Here is a 22,650-nt window from a genome sequence, read left to right as displayed (position 1 = left end):
AAAGATCACAAAAAAAAGGCCTGTTCATTAAAGAAAATGAATTCCTCTTGTTTGGTAAAACGAGGTTTGGATCTAGTCATCCGTATATCGTTGACACATACAATGGGACAGTGGTCACTAATATCCAAAGAAAATACCTACTCCCAGCATATTTCTCTGGAGTATTTGTAAATATGACGTCAATCAAAGTCGATTTCGTAGGGTCCTTTAGGTTTGGACGAGTAGGCTTTGTAATCAGCTGGCACAAATTTAGATTAGTACAAGAATCCTTTAAACAGTCAGTCAGCATCCTGCATTTCACATGCAAGATTAAAATCTCCAGCATTTACTACCTCTGGGGTAGTAAATATTAAAATGAAATCAGTGAGTTAGTTGAGTACACGCTTCTTGGTGGAGGGTGGACGATAGGTTCCTTTAACTGTTATTTTTTGGTTTGAACCCAACTACCGACTTAAAGCCAACAATTAAAATTGTTTAGGACTGGTGGTAGCCTTTAACAGAGACACAGAAAGAAGATTATTTGTGTAAATAGCAACACCACCACCTTTGCCTTTCCTATCAGCCCTAAACACATTTTAACCAGGGTTTTATCAGTTAACCAAGTTTCAGATCAAATAAAAATATCAGGGTCTGCCTGAGAGGTCCACATCCTGACATGATCCATTTTAGGTAATAAACTGTGAATGTTAAGTGGTAAAAATGTCAAAACTTTTCTGCATTTAAAATCACAGAGTTTCAATACAAGTCAGATTACTTTGAGATTTCAGAACAACAGGAGACTCAAAGATTGGATTATAAAAGAAAACAAAGTAGGAATAACAGTTACATTTCTCCGGTGAGCACCATTTGGCATGTCACCACTTTCACACACAACATGTGGAACTCTCACAGTGACCAAGGAGGAGATGGTAAAAACTGGCTTACATGTAATGCTAATATTGTCCTCACATCTATCTATATATATATATATACACACAGTACCAGTCAAAATAATTTATTTAGAACAATTTTTACATTGTAAAATAATAGTGAATAAAAAGCGTGAAACAAATCAAAATATATTTAATATTTCAGATTCTTCAAAGTAGCCACCCTTTGCCTTTGACAGCTTTGCACACACTTGGCATCAAAAAATATATGTGAATGAAATATAAATCAAACTGGAGATTTTTAAATACAATGGTTAAACACTGTTGGGATGTTCTCATGTTCAAACTCACAGGCTATTAAACACACATACTAAGCATCAGTGAACATTTCAGTTCATTGATGGTTAATTGGCTCTAACTCTCTGCTCGGTGGTGTGTGACAGGGCAGAGAAGGAGTGGGGAGATGGTATACGTGGCATCTCACTCAGCGCTGCTCGCTTCGCCCTCATGAGGCTGGAGGAGGGACCGCCTCACACCAAGAACTGGAGGTCAGTGAGTCACAGAGAGGGGTACTCACAACTATAAGATACACTTCTATTATTGCACTAGCTTTAGTCATCATCTGTACCGTACTGAACTCAAGGGAAATGTATTTGATTATACTGACATTTGATATTGATATTTGATATATTTGATATTCATGAATTTTAAAAACAGACATTGTCTATGGTATTTCTGCCGGTTTCCAGCTTTAGTCTCTCTGTAAATCTGAATGTGACTGATTGTTGATATTCTTGCTGGTTAGGCCTCAGATTATGGTTCTGGTGAGCATGGATTCAGAACAGAATGTGGAGCAGCCCCGTCTGCTGTCCCTGACCAATCAGCTGAAAGCAGGAAAAGGTCTTACCATCGTGGGTACCTCAGTGGTGGGCACCTTCCTCAACAACCATGCAGAGGCCCAGAAGGCAGACCAGGTCCGTACTGTCTGAGAGACACACACACAGAAACAGTGATGAATCATTTATGAATCATTTATAACACCCTGGTCTCTCTTCCACTGTGTGCTCCAGTCTTTGAGGAAGCTGATGGAGACAGAGAAGGTGAAGGGTTTCTCCCAGGTGGTGATCTCCTCCAACCTGAGGGATGGAACCTCCCACCTGATCCAGGTAGGGGGGCTGGGAGGCCTGAAGCACAACACTGTGCTGGTCAGCTGGCCACGCACCTGGAAACAGGCCGAGGACAACCTGCGCTTCAGGAACTTCATCGGTGAGTTAGAGGTGGTCAGATGACAGGTTTTTCACTATGCTAAGAATGCTTTGGGAAGGTTTTGTGTGTTATCATCATCATATCCTAACTCATGTTCAACACCTCTGCAGAGGTGGTTAGGGAGACGACTGCAGCCAGCATGGCTCTGCTGGTCCCTAAAAACATCGCTGCCTACCCGTCGAACGGAGAACGCTTCACTGAAGGCCACATTGACGTGTGGTGGATCGTCCATGATGGAGGCATGCTGATGCTGCTGCCCTTCCTTCTCCGCCAGCACAAGGTGGGATCCCATTTTGGGGATTTGGAGAGAACATGTTTTTCAGTGTTTGTTATTCAGCAATCAGCCATAGACTTCCTTGTGTTGACAGGTTTGGAGGAAGTGTAAGATGCGCATCTTCACCGTGGCCCAAATGGACGACAACAGCATCCAGATGAAGAAAGACCTGATCACCTTCCTGTATCACCTGCGTATCGATGCCGAGGTCGAGGTGGTGGAAATGGTGAGGGACAAAAACATGTTATATTTTTTTAACATATGCTCCGTAAGGTGATGTATTGGTGAGAGCAATGGCAGTTCAGTCAAATAATGTGCATTGATATATTTTAACACCCATTTGCCTTTTTAGCATGACCGTGACATCTCAGCCTATACATATGAGAAGACCCTGGTGATGGAGCAGCGCTCCCAGATCCTCAAACAGATGCACCTCACCAAAAATGAGATGGAGAGAGAGGTAAGCCCTGACACCTCCCTCCTCTAATGTATAACTCATACATAGGTAACTGACTATGATTTAATATTACCAGTGTGGTTGTTAGCAATCACCAAACAAAGCCATAATGGCCAAAAGAAAGTTCCTATGGTTTATCTAACCCCTTTTAGTACCACTTGTGTTGAATAAAACAATGCCCTTATAGATTATCTGAAGGTTTTTTAGCTCACCTCTACCTTGTTATTTGTATTCAGCCAGCCATCATCACTCACTGAATTTGAAATGCCAGCAACAGGGCAAGGCAGCAGGGGAATAATTATAATTACTGAGCTAGGTTTAAAATGCAATCTCTGTGTCTGCACTTGCCTGGTCTGATCTGTCTCATTAATCAAGAAAGCAGACTGAACAATATTAACATCAGATAAGATAAAGTATGAGGACTTACAGAACAACCTGTGTGCTCTTAAAATGACTATTCCACTTCAAAAACAAGTATTCATTCTATAATGTCATGCATGTAAAAAAATAAAAAAATACTGAAAAACACATGCTACAGAATATATGCATCAAATCTGTCTTTGCGTTGAGCTATCCACCCCTCAGTTATAATCTGTCAAGTATTGACACATTGCTTCTCTGTGATTTGTTGTACCAGTAACTTACATATCTCGACTCAAAGTTTCATGTTTGAACTCTTTGTCTCTCTGTAAAACCCCTTGCTGCTTTGATTTCCACAGATCCAGAGCATCACTGATTCATCCCGTGGTTCTATCCGTCGTAAGAACCCGTCTAACTTGCAGTCTCAGCAGAGCAGTGAGGAGCCGGCAGGAGTCAGCGTGGAGGAGACACCAGAGGAGGAGGTACAGAAGTGTCCTCATACCTAACTCTCTGATCAACCTTTGTACTATGTGTAAAGGATGCCACACTGCTTGCTTAACGAGCACCGATTCTTCCTGATTTGGCTCACACCGAGGCTCCAACCAAGGACCTGTGCCTTGCTAGCGCACGTGACCGTCCTCCTAAAGCATCTTACCAGTCAGTGTCACGTGAAAAGCTAGCTATTCTCTGGCATAAGTGGGGACACTTCAGGCTGAGGAGTAAGTTTCACACATCCCCTATGTGTTACATTCACCCCTAAAACCTACTCAACAGCGACCCCAGTGTTGAGCTGAGCGCAACTGTAGATCCGAGTCACTAGGCACCACTGTAATGGACATCACGCTGCTTCCTTAGCTAGTACCACATCCTCCTTATTCGGCTCACACCAAGCCTCAAACCCAGGACCTGTGCCTTGCTTGCACACGTGACCACCCCTCCTAAAGCGTCTTACCAGTCAGCGCCACACGAAAAGCTAGCTATTCTCTGGCGTAATTGGGGACACTTCAGGCTGAGGAGTAAGTTTCATACATTCCCATGTGCTACTCTATCTGTCCTTCATTCTGCTGTGTTTAAATGGTCCTATTATTTCTCACCATCTCTCTCATCTGCTGCATTTTTCTTTGTTCTGTCTATCCTCTGTCATCTATAGGGCTACTCCTCTGTCAAAATGCCAATTCTCTCACTTTGACATTGTTCTCTGGCGTGTAGCATTTTAAGGGGACCTTTTCCTCTACAGCATAAAGAAGGGATATGACAGAACAGCATCATACCTAGTTTCTTTGTTACAGTGCCCCAATTGTGCTTTCAACTCACCGCCCAGTGGTGGTCTGGTGTTTTTATTGCATCACCCCAACTGACAGATCTCTTTCTTTCCTTCACCCTGTCACGTTGTTGTGTGGTGTCCCTCTCTTAGTCTGTGGCTGTCTCCCGCCCTAAACAGGTGCAGTTGATCCACAATAAGAACCCCACGTCCCCCACCACGCCCGCAGGGAGCGCTGCCACTCCAGGGTCGGAGGTGCAGATGACCTGGACAGACAAGGCTGAGACCCAGGCTGCAGCAGGCCACCCAGAGCAGGGCGGGGTCAAAGACATCTTCAACATGAAGCCGTGAGTCTGCTGTCACTTTCACTTTCAATCACGTGTCCAAAGGCTTGTGTGGACCACTCTCTTAGGAAAAAAAGGTGCTATCTAGAACCTTTAACGTTCTTCGGCTGTCCCCATAGGAGAACCCTTTGAATAACCACTTTTGGTTTCAGATAGAACCCTTTTGGTTCCATGTAGAACCATTTTGGGTTCAATATAGAACCCTTTCAACAGAGGGTTCTACATGGAACCCAAAAGTGTTCTACCTGAAACCAAAAAGGGTTCTACCTGGAACCAAAAAGGGTTCTAACCTGGAACCAACGAGGGTTCTCCTTTGGGGACAGCCGAAGAATGCTTTTGGAACCCTTTTTTTCTGGGAGTGTACTCCTAAACCGTGTTAAATGCGGAAGACACATTTCAGTTGAATGCATTCAGTTGTACAACTGACTAGGTATCCCCCTTTCCCTTTAAAGTAAATAGAAAATAAGGACAAAGTATTTATAGGTTGTTACTGTTGGGGGGTGGCAGTGGTTTATAAGCTAGTTTCAGAAGTAATACCACAAAGGTTTGAAAGGCTTTGAGTGTCATCCGCACAACACAACTTCTCAATGTAAGTTCAGTATTGTAAAGCTCTCTGAATTGTCATTCTCTTCTTACCATGCTGCAGGGAGTGGGAGAGCCTGTAAGTATTATATTAGCATGATATTTAAAAGTTTTCCATGCATGTTGTGAAATAGCAGTAATGATGCAACATGCATTCTGTACTGTACTCCTGTCTGTCCCGTCAGGAACCAGTCCAACGTGAGGCGCATGCACACAGCACTGAGGCTCAATGAGGTCATCATGAAGAAGTCCAAGGAGGCCAAGCTGGTGCTGCTCAACATGCCTGGACCACCCAAGAACCGCATGGGAGAGGAAAACTGTATCCTATCATATCTTTGGCATAATATGTTATATTATAGACTTCTGTATTTTATAATACTATAACAATACGTAGCTTCTACTGTCATAAATGTAAGTCAAACCAAAAGGCTCAACAGGATAGCTAGCATGAATAGGCTACAAAAGCCAGATGTGAAAACTTGCTTATTCCTTAACTCTAATCCTTTCTCAGATATGGAGTTTCTGGAAGTCCTCACCGAGGGTCTCAACCGGGTCCTCCTAGTACGTGGTGGTGGACGCGAGGTCATCACCATCTACTCCTGAGAGACCTCAAATCAAATCCACACACCTTCACCTTGCAGCTTAATGGTTTATTGCCCCTGCTTCCACTCTCCCTGCACCTTTACTTCAGTCACATCCCTCACATCCCACCAACACCCCCCCCCCCACACACGCACACACACACACACACACACACACACACACATAAACCCATCCCATAACATATCAGCTCACTTTGCACTACGTAGTTAGTACCCCCCCCCAAAGGCACCAGCTGAATTCTACTTTACTCTCAATCACCTCTACCAGCATCATGTCTGCTCCTCTCATCATCTAGAAAGCTGTGGCATCAAACCTGTTTAGGTTCTTCAATGGCTATCAGATCACTAGATGTCAAATGGCACATGAGTTTCTTCTCATACAGAGGAGTGGACATATTCAAAAGACAAATTATTCCCCAAACTAGAGGTCAGATGTTTTTGTTGTGTTTGTCCTTGTGTTTTATTTGATCTGTCTGTCAATCTTGTTGCTTTTCTTATTATTTTTGTAGGGATGTGGGTTACTTGCAAGAGAATGATGGATATATTCTCATTGCTGGTCTATTTCATGTTTTACTTTTTATTTATTTATGCATACATTTATTTTGAGAATACAGTTAATATGTGTTTTGTTGTGCATTTGGTTGTTTTATGTTATGTACGATATGATGTGTTGAAGTCATTGAGGGAAGAGGGTGGGTCGAGAATTCATCAGTCATCAGCAACATGTCTTCCTATGGATTGTCACCTTGAGGACACCTGAGCAGCAGTGAAGTATATTACAGTCGGAAGGAAGGAGAGAGGAACAGAGTTCATACCAGTCAATTCACAGGCGGTATTTGAAATGTACTTAATGAATTGAATACATTTAATTTGTCATTGAACTGACTCAATTATGATGGAGTTGGTGTTGATCACAACCCTGGCTTTTTATACTTTGATACTGTGAAGAAACAGTACAATGAAATATTTGAAGTTGCTAAGAGACACATCATGACCTCAACCTTTGACACCCCCCCCAAAAAGCTGATTACTGTAAATAGTGTCCTTTGTCCAATCATTTAATACATATTACTACTAGCTATACCTTGCGAGTGCTGACAAGACTTTTAGGTGACATAAACTATTGTTATAACAGTGAAGAAACCGTGAACAATGTATTGATATAAAGTAGATAATAATTGCAAGAAACTACTGTGTTATAATCTAAAACAAAATTATATTTGTTTAATACTATCATACCAAATGGCAAACATTTCAATATTTTACCATGTAGTAGTTTACATAAGAAAATGTGAATTGCTAATTTAGAGACACTCAGAAAACTATGTTTGTGATACATTGATATATTTTTAGTAAATACATATGTTTTTCTTCATCATGATTTGGTTTACACTAATTCCAGTCTAGAAATGTGAATTCTATAATTCTTGCCAAATACAAACATACAAATTGTGCCATATGAAAATAACTTTTTGATACAAACCTCTTTGTAGTACCAAGGCAAAACTGTGTATTGAATTGACTATGTTTAAGGTGGAATTTAGCAGTGAAATTACAACTGGTTTGAATGAATAGTTTTGAACCCAGCATTACTGCGAATCTTCACGACTTTGTACTAGAATGGGAAGAAACATAATTTATTTTCAATGTGGCACAGCTATTTATTTGCTAAATATAATATTACTGTCAATTCCTAAGTTCTGCACATTTACAAGGTCATGTCTAAAGCATCAATCCTGAACTAATACATGAATCATATTAATTATTTTTGTAAACAAATATTATATGGAAATAGATACATATGTGTACATACAGGTCGACCTCATATTTGCAAGTATTTCACATATTAGTTTCTGTGCAGTGGAGGGCACTGTTTACCATGTGGTAGAAACATATGATATATTATATAAAGTCTATCTATATAAATAACTCAATTATTTTTTGTATTATATTGTTTTCAAAAGAAAATGATTGAATTTTATTTATTGAATAGTTTACGTAGAAACTGGATATTTTGTGTGTGATGTGCACTGAAATGTATGTGAAGGATATCGTTTATCTAACATATGACATATTATAGAGGTTGTAAAATTTCAAAAGCTGCTATACTGATCCATGTGTAAATATTGAACCAAAAACATATGGGGGAGTAGGAAGGGCATACAGGGTTGGGGTGACTTGAATAGCAAGGCAGGGTTGTTTGACACTAGTCAGTGGTTTTCAACACTGTCCTTGAGGTTCAACAGTCAGCTACATTTTGCTCCAACAAATCACATAGTCAATGGAGTTGTTAACTGACTATTGATGTTGACATGATGCTGTTTTTGTGAGAGAAAATATATATTCAAAAGAATTCACAGCTGACATTAGTCAAACAACATCTCCACTGAGCATTATTTAGTTGGAGCAAATGCAGCCAACTTGAGGACCAACATTGACAAATATTGCTCAATATTAAGTTTAGATTGAAGACCTGAAACAATAATTTGAACTAGATATCTAAGGGCAGTTCTGAGGGCAGATAAAGAAAATATAATGAGTTTATTTGAGATATAAAATATTTAGGTGTTTCCCAAATAGATTTTAAAATATGCTGAAATCGGTGAGGGGACTGACCTTTTTAGGTGTTTGACTGGTCCCTTAGATCCCAGTAAGACACACCAGCAAGTTTTGTTGACAGCTCTTAGCTGGGGAAGAGGTGATTAGGTCTGGGGTCTTTCTAGAAGTTAGTGGAAAATAGTTATCCTCACTCAGCACACTTACTGTCTCACAAATACTACCTACAATCAAAATAATATAATCTTGGAAATATTTAGCTATACAGTATATATATAACTATTTAAATAAAATCTAAAATACTATAATGTATATACAGTAACTCAAAATATTAATATGATATGACTTGTCTGAAAGATGACGGTTGAAAATAATGTATTATATCCCTGTTTGCATGGTGTTTGTAACAGTAGTTTCATATGGTCTTCTTACTTTTTATTCTCGCTGAACTCTTATTTGGATTGAGTAATGCATAAAGTAAATTGTCCAAAGTGTATCTTTTAAGCTCAAAATAGGTAATTGTTTAGTCTTGGAAAACCCAGACACAGCAGGAACATTGTTTACATTGGGGGAGGCAACCCGCCTGCCTACGGAGACTAGTAATGTATTCAATATGTTTGGCCTCAGTCATCAATTAACTACTGAAAACATTAAAAGATATGGCGATTTGGAATATGAATTTTTGTGTCAACTGGGGATCTATGCATTTCAAACCTACTGTAAACCTAAAACATAAGACATTTCTTGGACATATATTTTGTCCGAATATGAGCAAAGTTCAGCTGTGTCCATCCAGAAAATCTACAGTTTGACATGGTTGAAAGATGTTATCCGGGCTTGGGAGTACACTGCTGAGCCTATTGTTGTTGCATGAAGCTGAAGTTTCAAATGCTGCAATCTTCCGAATCAAGTAGATCCATAGCTTTTTTGTGTGTGGAGTTATTGGGTACATGAGATGACGAGTGTTGGAGCCATAGAACTATAGAACTAGAATATCTATGTTTGGAAAATGGCTGTGTGTTGGCACATGGATGTCCGTTGTGCAGATCATCTGTATGTTTGGCTACATATGGTTCTTAGATATGTGGTTTCTATAGACACATAAAATCCTCCCTTATAACCAACCAACCTACTGATTCACCAGCAGTGTGACTGTGGTAGTTATTAATATTATCAAAGACAACAAAACCAGGGCTTCCACCTTTGGCAGAGGCCAGAGAGACCTTTACAGTATGGTATTATATTCACATGTTTGATGACTCCATCTCTAGAAGGGAGAGGGATGTCAGTGACAGAATTGTTGCAGTAAAGCTACCATCCTTCAGGTGTTTCCCAAGTATCCTGTCCCAAATATCAGGGCTGTCAGAGTTAACTTGAGTTAACTCTTTGTAATTTTAGTGTACTAATTAATTGCATTGTCTGGAAATGTTCAAAATACCTAATATATATAAATATACCTAATATATATACCTAATGTACCTAATTTTGCTTACCGTTAGTTTGGACAAAATCAAGGTGTCAATATTATTGTAATGCTTTTTCTATAAAAAAATCTTAAATTACTGCTCAATTTGAGTTAATTCTGAATTTGCGATTAATCACAGCAAATCCTGCAATTTAATTCGATTAAATGTTCTTAATTGTTTGACAGCCCTAGAAATATACACTGAGTGTACAAAACATTAGAAACACCTTCGTATTATTGCGTTGCACCCCCTTTTGCCCTCAGAAAAGCCTAAATTTTTCGAAGCATGGACTCTACAAGGTGTTGAAGCATTCCACAGGGATGCTGAACCAAGTTGAGTCCAATGCTTCCCACAGTTGTGTCAAGTTGGTTGGATGTCCTTGGGTGGTGAACCATTCTTGATACACATAGAAAACTGTTGAGCGTGAAAAACCCAGCAGCGTTGCAGTTCTTGACACACTGAAACCTGTGCCCCTGGCACCTAGTACCATACCCTGTTCAAAATCACTTAAATATGTTGTCTTGCCCATTCACCCTCTGAATGGCACACATACACAATCCATGTCTCAATTGTCTCAAGGCTTAAAAAATCTTTCTTTAACCTGTCTCCTCCCCTTCATCTACACTGATTGAAGTGGATTTAACAAGTGACATCAATAAGGTATCATAGCTTTCACCTGGACAGTCTGTCATGGAAAGAGCAATGTTTTGTACACTCAGTGTACATTAGAAACCTTCTCTTGAGTAAAAAAAGATGTCAGATAATCTAAATCTTTTAACAAACAGGGTGTGAAAAGGGCTCTCAAATCCATGTATCCTTACCCTGTTACATTAGACCTTTACTTGCGCAGACTACATTGAAGTTATGAAAGTGTGCATCAGGAATGCACTTCTGTTTACAACCCTGTAAAAGAACCTGAATAAACTCGGCCAATTTGTTTAGACCATTTATTCATTTATAATCCAACATGTTATATTGCTGAGAGGCTATTTGTGTCAGTCCAAAGCAGGGACAGGCTTTTCACTGTGATAGTTCTAGTGCATATGTGCACAATTGTGAATATTGTGATTGGTTTAATGCATGCACGTAATGTATACTGCAGTGTGTTTCTGCAATTTAATATTCAGCATTTAATTTATTTTTATTTATTTATTTTACAATTTAAGTAAAGAATTTGTGGCCACAAAAAGTAAATCACAGTGGTAATATAACTGCAATGGTCTTACTGTGCACATTTGCTCAATAATTGTTGATACATGTTGATTTAGATTGAAAATGAATCATTATGAAATTATTTAACTGCAACACTGAGTTTGCCCCCAATACAATTATGTCAGCGGCTTTCAGTGTAATCAAAAGTCACAGGGGAAATACAACTTTAATCAATCATAACCCTTGTGAAGGGCTATTCAGTCCAAGGAAATCTAGACCCATAATTCTATTCGTAGAACCTTCCTCTACATCTGTGTCTCAAATGACACCCTTTATTTGCAATGTTGGGCACTTTTGGACTTGGTCAAAATCTGTGCACTATATGGTGAATTTGAAAGAAAAAAACTGCCATTTTATGTACAAGCTCCAACTGCTGTATTGCACTTCCACCCATATTCTTCTAAAATACCAATTATTTTTCATACAGACCTATTCTTGATTAAGCAAGGAACTGTTTTGCTGTTTTAACTGAGGACTGCATAGTGTGAGGGGGATTTTGTAGCTTTTACTGAGAATGGACTACTGTGTGTTCTCTATTCTGGTTTCCTAAGACTTTAGAACCTAGTATATGCATGTAGATGTGCCGTTTTCATGACAGTAAAGTAAACCTCAACACATTGTATTAATGTTGAATAAGCCACCTTTTTTTTAGAAGGTTGAATTTTTGTGCAACCCTCATGATTCCTTCATCATCTCGAGAAGTGTGAGCACTTAACGCAAGCAGGAGAAAAAAACAAAAGCTAGTGTTTCTAAATCTTCACGTATGATACTGTATTTATACTTGGTCCATAAGAGCATTGTAATGCATTTTTAAATGTAGACCTTTATGTAGATCTATGAATAGCTATCTTGATTAGTAATTGTTTTGTGTTCACAAATTTATGTTCCCTCTCCGAGGAACAAGAGTGATGATGTAGAAAAAAATGTAGTGGCGTGTTCAGATATGTCTGTGTGTGCAGTGTGTGTGGGTGTATGTGTATGCATGTGTTTGTTTGAGAGAGGACATTGTATTTAACGAAAAGACGAAGAATAAAGATGGGACATCTGTAAATAAAACAGTAATTATCAAAGTAGAGCTTAGATGTTTAATTTGTGTGTCAATGCAAGTTTAATATTTTACAGATATAGAACTATGTATTCTCTATTGTGTTCAATAATGATATATAAACAGTTGTTTTACTGTGTTGTTTTACCATGTCAAAGGCGTATACATCAATGGCTAATGGTTTCCTCAAACCATTTTATAGTTTTGTCTGCACAAAATGCAATAAACTGAAGTCATTTTATTAAAACTTTGCTTGCAGGCGTATTCTTTGTTTATAGCCAAACTATTGAGGGTCTTACTAAACAGTTCAAAGCATATTAAATGCTTAAAAACACTCATGAACTTCTTTGGTCCAGTGACATTTTCTAGACAGAGAAATACTTTGGGAGTGAAACAGTACTTTTATATGTGAGGGGGCAGGAGACCATTCCAGTCAGCTTGAGGCGTCACTACAGACCCGGGTTCGATTCCGGGCTGTGTTGCAGCTGGCCGCGACCGGGAGACACATGAGGCAATGCACAATTGGCCCAGCATCGCCCGGGTTAGGGGAGGGTTTGGTTGGCCGGGATGACCTTGTCCCATTGCGTTCTAGCGACTCCTGTGGCGGGCCGGGAGCATGCACGCTAACCCCGTCGCCAGTTGTACGGCGTTTCCTCCGACACATTAGTGCGGCTGGTTTCCAGGTTAAGCGAGCAGTGTGTCAAGAAGCAGTGTGGCTTGGTAGGGTCGTGTTTCGGAGGACGCATGGCTCTCGACCTTCACCTATCCTGAGTCCGTACGGGAGTTGCAGCAATGGGACAAGACTGTAACTACCAATTGGAAGTCACGAAAAAGTAGTAATTTTTAAATATATAATAATAATACATTGTTATAGATTAAATGTTTATCATAGAGCTGTTTGAAAAAATTATGAAATAGCATAAGCAGGTTAGGCAGACACACCCCAATGCACTATTTAAACTCAGACTGTTATGACAAGTGTTCTTATCTCACCAAGCAAAGCTCAAAAGATTGTAGGCATATTTTTCTTATGGACAAAGTGCACCAGAAGACCTTGTTTTTCATATGACACTTGCATCATCATATAGTATCATACGTCTTACTCAGTCATACAATAACCACAGTATGAGTCATAATACCCATAAAACCTAGCGGTCAAACAGGGAAATGGTTCCAATCATTTTCCCACCATTCATTTTTCCCATAGGGGATTTTAAAAGCACGTGTAGGCTTACCCTGGCGGGACGTTTTGATAACCGTGTAAATCTCTTTAGGACAAGGTGAATATTATCAATACATTCGGCTGTATTTACCCCCCAAAATTAAATGATCATTAGCTTTTAATGTGGCGATCATAAAGAACTACAAATGCCACGATGATCTGGATGAGACTGCCGAATCGAGGCAAAGGTAAGAATCTGTGGATTGACTATCTAATGTTATCTAAATGTAGTAATGAATAAATTGGCAACATTTATTTAAATGTAAAATTCTTGAACTGTCTTGTACAAGTTTGAAATAGACACAATGCCTGTCAGCCAAGGTGTAAGCTAGAAATGACGTGCAGGAGCTTGCAGGGATTTGTAATTTTGCATGATGTCTACTTTTATGCCAATTATAATTTTTTGAATCTGAGAGGAAATAGAGCCGACTATATTGATAAAAGTCACATTGTCTGAGGGATATTTACATGGTTATCAAAACGTCACGCTAGTGTAATCCTTCACGAAACATAGCCCATATTTTAAGTGTTCCTAAAAAATGTATGATGAAAAAAGAATTGGAACCATTTCCCTGTTTGATCAATAGGTTTTATGGATATTATGATACGTCCACTGTGGGTCTCTATAGCATACAAATTGGATGACAATTTATCATACATCTTGGAGGATGTATAGTATTATACAGCTTTCTCTGAGAACAGGTTGCTTGTTGCGCTGTAACAACAAAGGAGAATTACGGGGAGAATTAACGTTGGCGGTTAGGGGAACTTAAACAACGGTTGTAATAAAAATTGTGTGAATTTACAAAGCAGGTTAGATGTATTGGGTTAAGTTTAGAATAAAAGTTTGCTAAAATTCTACAGTTATGCCAACATGACTCAAACACACAACCTTTGGATTGCTAGACAGTCACGGATTACACCCATCCATCCTCCTAGACTAACCTCCCTACTTTCATTGCTGTCTAAATCTTGGAGGTGCTCAGAAATACGTAAAGTATGTTTCGTATGGCTCTGAAGCCGGGCTGTTATTTATGAAAGTATTTTGAAGTCAGGCAGTTTTTTTAATGAACTTTATTTTGTATTGCTTTTTTAAATGTATCAATACGTTTTAATAGCTTTGAATGTTTAAGTTATTTTCAAATGTTAATAGTATATTTGACAAATCCTTTGTTTTTTTTGTGCAACTTTTTTGTGCAACTACTTTTTTCGTACTACATTAATTTCCTCTTGCTTTTTCAATTTAATGCATGGAAAAGATTGTGTAAGAACATTCAGGTAACCTTAGCGGAATTAGCCAATTATCAAGGTCAATGTTTTTATATCAAAAGTAACTCAATTACTTTTACTCTGAGTACTTAGACTGCTCGAGTGGCGCAGCAGTCTAAGACACTACATCTCAGTGTTAGAGGCATCACTGCAGACACCCTGGTTCAAATCCAGGCTGTATCACAACCAGCTGTGATTGGGAGTCCCATAGGGCAGTGCACAATTGGCCCACTGTTGTCTGGTTTTGGCCGGTGTAGGCCGTCATTGTAAATAAGAATTTGTTCTTAATTAACTGACTTGCCTGGTTAAATAAAGGAAACATACACACATTTTACTCAAGTGAAAGAAAATGTAATTATACTAACTAAAGAAAGGACTAGGGTGGACAGTATCTTAAGCTAGGTTAAGGAGTGATATTGCCACTATGGTGCATCTGTAAGAACGGTTTCCAGTTCAGAGTAGTTATAAACTAGAAAAGAACACAGGAGCACATTGAGGGGTAGGAAGGAGATATGGTATTGCTTGTAAGGCAGGTAGGTATGATAGGTAAGGTTCTGAAATTATGTTGTGGTTTTGGAGGACACTAAAGGATAGATACAACACAGATACAACACAGACATGATTAACCAGTGTCATAACTAATAACATAATATAAAGTAGCCTATACAATATCAAAAACAAGCTAGTATAAACTAGGATATTGAACATGCTGTCACGTCCTGACCAGCAGAGGGTGTATTGTGTTAGTCTTGGTCAGGATGTGGCAGGTGGTTTGTGTTTGTTAAATGTTGTGTGGGTGATTGGGACTTCCAATTGAAGGCAGGTGTGTTGAGTTGCCTTTGATTGGAAGTCCTATATAGGTGTGTGTGTTTTTCTTTGGGGTTGTGGGTGGTTGTTTGTGTGCACTGCATTGGTTTGAGCCTGCCACACTGTTACCGTTGTAAGTACTGTTTATTGTTTTTTTGTTCAAGTGGATGCTTTACATGTTTCCTTTAATAAACATGAGTGTCCACAATCCCGCTGCGCCTTGGTCCTCTTCTCTACATGACAACTTCTGTGACACATGCAGTACTAGACATCCCTACTCCATTGAAGTTACAATTTTTAAGGGTAAAGTAAGAGTTAAGGTTAGATCATGGTTATCAGGGTTATGGTTAGGGTAAGAGTAGGGGTTAAGTTTAGGGTAGGGGAGTCCCAAGGATCCTGGATAGCACTGATCGTCAGATCACCCAAAACAAAGGAAAGGAATAAAGGACTTGGGCCGCCCCATGCCACCACAAACACTGAACAACACTGAGGAAAGAACAACCTGCCTTTATACAACGATTGTCTATATTGACAAGATAGTCAAGTGACAGCTCTAACAATGGAAATAGATGTCTTCGGGTCTCAAAGATGGAAGGCAGGCGGGGAGGAGGTGAGGTGAAATCAGGTGGGAATTTTCTAGCCACGGAGAGGGCCGATATGAGTTTTAACAGGCCATAGAGATAGATAGAGGCCTCATCTTTGCATCTGTGCCATTATAACATATGACACAGCATGGGCAGTGACATTGAGGCTATCTCCATTTTAAATGTTCCTTTTCTTCATTGGCTAATTGCACCCAACTCATAGGAATCCCCATGCAATTGACTACTTTAAAATGATGAAAGCCCTCAATGGCAATGTCCAAGCTAAAACGGGTTACATCGATGAGTCCTCGATCTATCGCTATGACAACAGGCAAATCTTTTTTTTTCAAGTAGCCGAAATACAACGTGCGTCCACTTACATCAGTGCATTCATAACAACTTAAACATTATAAATAAGCCTCATGTAGCAAACTGACGTTGCTTCCAGAGTCCGTTTGGAACTCACATTGCTTTCAGAGGTTTTGAACTCGGTAGTAAGTGTTGCAACCAAGGAAAGACGATTTTTACATGCTTCAGAGCTCAGCGGTCCCGTTCTGTGAGCTTGTGTTGGCCTACCACTTCATGGCTGAGCTGTTGTTGCTCCTAGATGTTTCCATTTCACAATAACAGCACATTCAATTGACCGGGGCAACTCTAGCAGGGTGGAAATTTGATGAACTGTCTTGATGGCAGGTGGCATCCTATAACGGTGCCACGTTGAAAGTCACTGAGCTCTTCAATAAGGCCATTCTACTGCTAATGTTTGTCTATGGAGATTGTATGACTGTGTGCTAAATTTTATACACCTGTCAGCAACAGGTGTGGCTGAAATAGCCAAATCCACTAATTTTAAGGGGTGTCCACATACTTTTGCATATATAGTGTATTTCAATACTCTTTCCACCCATGTAATATACACAGAACAAAGAGCAATATGTAAAGTTTTGGTCCAATGTTTCATGAGCTGAAATAAAAGATCCCAGAAATGTTCCATACACACAAAAAGCAGATTTTTCTCAAATGTTGTGCACAAATTTGTTTACATCCCTATTAGTGAGCATTTCTCCTTTGCCAAAATAATCCACCTGACAGGTGTGGCATATTAAGAAGCTGATTAAACAGCATGATCATTACACAGATGCACCTTGTGCTGGGGGCAATATAAGGCCTCTCTAAAATGTGCTGTTTTTTCACACAACACAATGCCACAGATGTCTCAAAGTGTGCAATTGGCATGCTGACTGCAGGAATGTCCAACAGAGCTGTTGCCATAGAATTTAATGTTCATTTCTCTACCATAACTCACCTCCAACGTTGTTTTAGAGAATTTGGCAGTAAGTGCAAGCGGCCTCACAACCGCAGACCACGTGTAACCACGCCAGCCCAGGACCTCCACATCCGGCTTCTTTATCTGCGGGATCGTCTGAGACCAGCCACCCAGACGGCTGATGAAACTCTGGGTTTGCACAACCAAAGAATTTCTGCACTGTCAGAAACCATCTCAGGGAAGCTCATCTGCGTGCTCGTTGTCCTCACCAGGGTCTTGAACTGACTGCAGTTTGGCGGTGCACCTTGTGCTGGGGACAATAAAAGGCCAATAAAATGTGCAATTTTGTCACAACACAATGCCACAGATGTCTCAAGTTTTGAGGGAGCATGCAATTGGCATGCTGAGTGCAGGAAGGATCACCACAGTTGTTGCTAGATAATTGAATGTTAATTTCTCTACCATAAGCTGCCTCCAACATTGTTTTAGAGAATTTGGCAGTATGTCCAACTGGCCTCAACCGCAGGCCGCATGTATGGCATCGTGTGGGCGAGCGATTTGATGATGTCAACGTTGTGAACAGAGTGCCCCATGGTGTCGGTGGGGTTATGGTATGGGCAGGCATAAGCTACAAACACAACTGAATTTTATCAATGACAATTTGAATTTACAGAGATACCGTGACGAGATCCTGAGGCCCATTGTCGTACCGTTCATTCGCTGCCATCACCTCATGTTTCAGCATGATCATGTACGGCACCATGTCGCAAGGATCTGTACACAATTCCTGGAAGGTGAAAATGTCCCAGTTCTTCCATGGCCTGCATACTCACCACACGTCACCCATTGAGCATGTTTGGGATGTGCTGGATCGACGTGTACGACAGCGTGTTCCATTTCCCGCCAATATCCAGTAACATCACACAGGCATTGAAGAGGAGTGGGACAAAATTCCACAGGCCACAATCAACTGCTTGAGCAACTCTATGCAAAGGAGATGTGTCGCGCTGCATGAGACAAATGGTGGTCCCACCAGACACTGACTGGTTTTCTGATCCATACCCCTGCCTTTTTTTTTAAGGTATCTGTGACCAATAGATGCGTATGTGTATTTCCAGTCATGTCAAATTCATAGATTAGGGCCCAGAGAATTAATTTAAATTGACTGATTTCCTTATATGAACTGTAACTGAGTAAAAGCTTTGAAATTATTGCACATTGTGTTTATTTTTGTTCACTATACATGAATAATGCTAACCTCTCAGACTGATGAATTGAGGATTCAATCAATACTTTATATTTTCCTTTTAACCATTTCACACTGCCCCAGATGTAGCACTACAAAAACAGTAATCAAAGTTTATCACATTCTTTTAGCTGTATTTTATTCGGAGAATTTCCTTTAGCGGCCACGCACAGTAAGAATGCATGCACAGTCCTCAATCTTTTTTAACAAAGTGATTATGCCATGTTTTGATCATGAGGGTGTTATGCTGTACTCTGTGGAAACACATCACACCCTGGCTGAGAGGGGCTGTGATGACTAAACTCCTTTCAGTACCATAGATCCAACTACACAACCCAAGATTTACACCAAGAGCATAGGGAGTTCAGAATCATATTTATACCATTTTACAAAGGTTCTTTAAGTTTGGGATTCAGGGGAAGAACATGGGAAGGGCCAGTTCTCATAAATAAACTAGTTAGTGTTAGCTTTGCACAAAACTGGGAGGCTATCACACAAAACAATTGTACAATCAAATAAAATAAAAACAGGTTTCTGTGCTGGTGGAGGGAAAGCATTACAACTACCTAAAACTCAGGGTATCACCTGTCACATCACCTGTCACATCATACTTCTCATAACGAAACCGCAGGTTCCCTCCCAAACACAGCCACATCTCAAACGACCGAAACAAGGGTTATAAACAGGCATGGAAAAACAGGAAGACAATCACAGTTCTCAATGAATCAATCAATTAGCAGTGACTCAATTAGGAGCGCATTGGCTGAAGCATGCATAGTACTCAAGGGTATTCATCACACCTGTGACACACTCATTTACAATGATCATCCTGAAGTCAGGTGTATACCATCTGTGCTCATGATATAATTTTATTGAAGGTTGTGTTGTAAAATTGCGAAACAGATTCTGACTGGGAGAAGTGTGGGGAATGGTACCACAACATGTAATTCAACTACATTTTGCAGTAGCTTGTTGGCAGTTTAATACATTCAAATGTTGATAGTGTTTTCAGTAGTGAATGACCGCTGGGCATGCCGACACGCTCACGTTCTGGCTGTCACACAAATCTCACTACACTGTTAATACTGTTTTTAAAAAAAACTGTTAAAAGTGATGTTCCTGCGGTCATGTTTCTTAACTTTGTATTATATGACATTTTAGATTTAGATATAGTTTTTCACAAGGTAGTTTTGATATAGTGATCTGCTTTTTCAGAGTAACTTTAATTAAACAAACTATAATTATCTTCAGGGTAGCATTATGTAGCTCAACTTTTTCCAGTGTGAAGTAATTGGTAACTTGGTAAACTATACTTCAGAGTAGCTTTCCACACAATGCCTGGGAGATGGTTTATTGTAAAGGCCAAAGTACAAGTAGTAACATTGCTCTATGAAGGGGGTGTGGTCTATGCACACCAGTCTTAGTAAAAACTCCAGCAATGTTCTAGGCCTTTCTTATCGAGGGTGAGATGATATAAAGGCAGGGAAAAGCAATTCTGGTCATTTGTCTGAAAAAGCTCTCAGCATGAAAAAGCATTCCACCAGTCTGAGGGTGAGACTGCCTGTCCTGGTGCTGGTCCTGGAGGTTCTCCTCCTAGCCCTCTACACTGCCTTTGTCACCTATGACAACGATGCTAATGCTAAACTGCAGAACAATGAGACTAAACCCATGGACAACGCACTGTACCGAGATTACCCATACTTTGCTGACATTCAGGTGATGATTTTCATTGGATTCGGGTGCCTTCTGGCCTTCTTCCGTCTCTACGGCTTCAGTGGGATGGTCTTCAATTTCCTGACGGCCACCTTCGCCATCCAATGGGCCATCCTGGTACAGGGCTACTTCCAGTTCAGCCATGCTGGGAAGATCCACCTGGGGGTCATCAACCTGATCAATGCTGAGTTTGCCTGTGCCGTGGTGCTCATTTCCTTTGGGGCTGTCCTGGGAAAGACCAGCCCAGTGCAGCTCCTAGTCATGGCCCTGCTGGAGGTCCCAGTGTTCTCAGTCAATGAATGGGCCGTGCTCAAGTACCTGAGGATCAACGATGCAGGGGGATCCATCCTCATCCACCTGTTTGCCTGCTACTTCGGCCTGGGTGCAACATTTGTCCTGTACAGGCCACGTCTGAACGAGGGTCACGCCAAGGAGAACACCAGCTACCAGTCAGACATCCTGTCAGTTATGGGCACCCTGTTCCTCTGGGTGTTCTGGCCCTCCTTTAACTCAGCTCTAACCCTGAAGGGAGACGACCAGCACAGGGCCATCCTGCACACCTTCATAGGCCTCAGCTCCTCCACCCTCACCGCCTTCGCCCTCTCCGCCATGCTCAACAAGAATGGCAAGATTACAATGGCCGACATCCAGAACGTGACCCTGGCGGGTGGGGTGACTGTGGGGGCATCGGTGGACATGATGATCTCCCCTGCGGCTGCGTACGCGCTGGGTGTGATGGGCTGCACCGCCTGCATGCTGGGATACAAGTACCTCAGCCCCTTCCTGGCCCACCACCTTCGGATCCAGGACCAGTGTGGTATCCACAACCTGCATGGCCTCACAGGACTCATATCCTGTGCCGCAGGGATATGTGCCATCCTGACAGCCACTGAGGAGGTGTATGGACCCAGCATGTATGAGATCTTTAGCCACAGGGCACCTATGGAAGGAGATCCTAAGCTTCTGGAGCTCCAGGAGTTGATCCCTGGTCTGCAGCCAGGTCTGGGGCGCAGTGCCAGGGAACAGGCCCTCTACCAGGTGGCAGCTGTGTTCTCCACTATGGGAGTGGCAGCACTAGGGGGCATATTGACAGGGTTTGTGTTGAAGCTGCCGTATCTCGCATCACCTTCAGATGACCTCTGCTTTGATGATGAGCTGTTTTTCAATGTTCCGCCTCACTATGATTGTCCGATGGCCCTAAATGGTCAAATCAAAACTGACGATTCGACAGCATCATAGGGTGCTAGCTATGCATTTAGTTGTATAAATAAGTTTAATGCTGAATGACGGTAAAACATTTAAATTTATTAGATAATCATGCAGTTTAGCAATAGAATAAATCCTCATTCATGGTTAATGTACTCTGTGACCCATTTCTCTTTCTAGCAATTTTTTATTTTACAATTCCACACAAGAGAGGTTTTATGGACACAAACTTGGTTTTGTAACCAAATTAACCATTGGGTTTGTATTTGTACTTATTTTAAGATGTTATAGTATGCAAGCCTGTGTCTCGCTGCCTGATGAAATCCATATGTCTATTTTTAGTGGTTTGTGAAAGTGTGTCATCTCATGTAATGACATACTGACTACAGTAGCCTCACACACCTGACTGTTAAATGTATTGAGGTCAGAGGGCTTTTGTTTTCAAGTGTGGTACAACATTGGTCATTTTATGTCAAATTACCTGAGAATGAATACAATTTTGCGGTTAGAAAAACAATTGCAGATGTGGGCACTAAAACCACATGATTATATCATTCATACAATGTACATTAACATAATACAGAATATTGACACAAACACATTCACATAATACAGAGTATTGACACTAATTTGATGACTCTATTAATAAAGTATCTCTCATTTTACAATCACACTATTTCTTTACACTGTTTCTGCAGTCCTCCTTGCGATGTTTTATTGTGTATACTCAGATTTAGATAATGTTTAGTGGAATGGTGAAAGGAAGTTTACAGCTCCTTAAAGGGTCACAAAGTCTGATGGCCAACATGCAGTAAGCTATTATGCAACAACTAAGGTGACCCTTTAGTATGCAGAGAGGCCTTGAGTGCAAAATTCTTAACTAGGGACTAATATTTTTCCTGGTTAGGAAATTCTCCTGATCTTGTGAATTTATTTCCTGACATCATACAAGTGTTTGAAAATTGAAAGAGGTTGTTATTCTACAGCCAAATTACAGTCAAAAAGAGCCAGACACATCAGTATGTTGTTTTTCACCCAAAAA

General features: G+C 40.5%; 1 protein-coding gene across 3 annotated transcripts in view; it reads left to right on the top strand.

Annotated features, from left to right (window-relative positions):
- Window positions 1–22,279, top strand: part of LOC106566649 (solute carrier family 12 member 5) — a 115,695-nt gene extending 93,416 nt beyond the window's left edge. Inside the window, exons 16-26 of one of the 3 annotated variants that reach the window (XM_045693034.1) lie at window positions 1,313–1,417; window positions 1,675–1,843; window positions 1,940–2,135; window positions 2,246–2,415; window positions 2,504–2,635; window positions 2,762–2,869; window positions 3,586–3,708; window positions 4,641–4,834; window positions 5,478–5,492; window positions 5,599–5,715; window positions 20,339–22,279. In XM_045693034.1, the coding sequence (XP_045548990.1) occupies window positions 1,313–1,417; window positions 1,675–1,843; window positions 1,940–2,135; window positions 2,246–2,415; window positions 2,504–2,635; window positions 2,762–2,869; window positions 3,586–3,708; window positions 4,641–4,834; window positions 5,478–5,492; window positions 5,599–5,715; window positions 20,339–21,641 (2,632 nt within the window). In that variant the 3' untranslated portion in view covers window positions 21,642–22,279. Of the gene's footprint in view, window positions 1–1,312; window positions 1,418–1,674; window positions 1,844–1,939; window positions 2,136–2,245; window positions 2,416–2,503; window positions 2,636–2,761; window positions 2,870–3,585; window positions 3,709–4,640; window positions 4,835–5,477; window positions 5,493–5,598; window positions 5,733–5,924; window positions 12,542–20,338 lie in introns of those variants that run through there. The other 2 variants (XM_014134884.2, XM_014134883.2) reach the window with 2 other exon arrangements.
- The last annotated feature ends 371 nt before the right edge of the window (window positions 22,280–22,650 follow it).

The sequence above is a fragment of the Salmo salar genome, chromosome ssa13 (assembly GCF_905237065.1).
Source record: "Salmo salar chromosome ssa13, Ssal_v3.1, whole genome shotgun sequence".
Taxonomy (NCBI): domain Eukaryota; kingdom Metazoa; phylum Chordata; class Actinopteri; order Salmoniformes; family Salmonidae; genus Salmo; species Salmo salar.
Note: the sequence above shows the minus strand (reverse complement) of the source record. Positions and strands in the feature narration are given on the sequence as shown.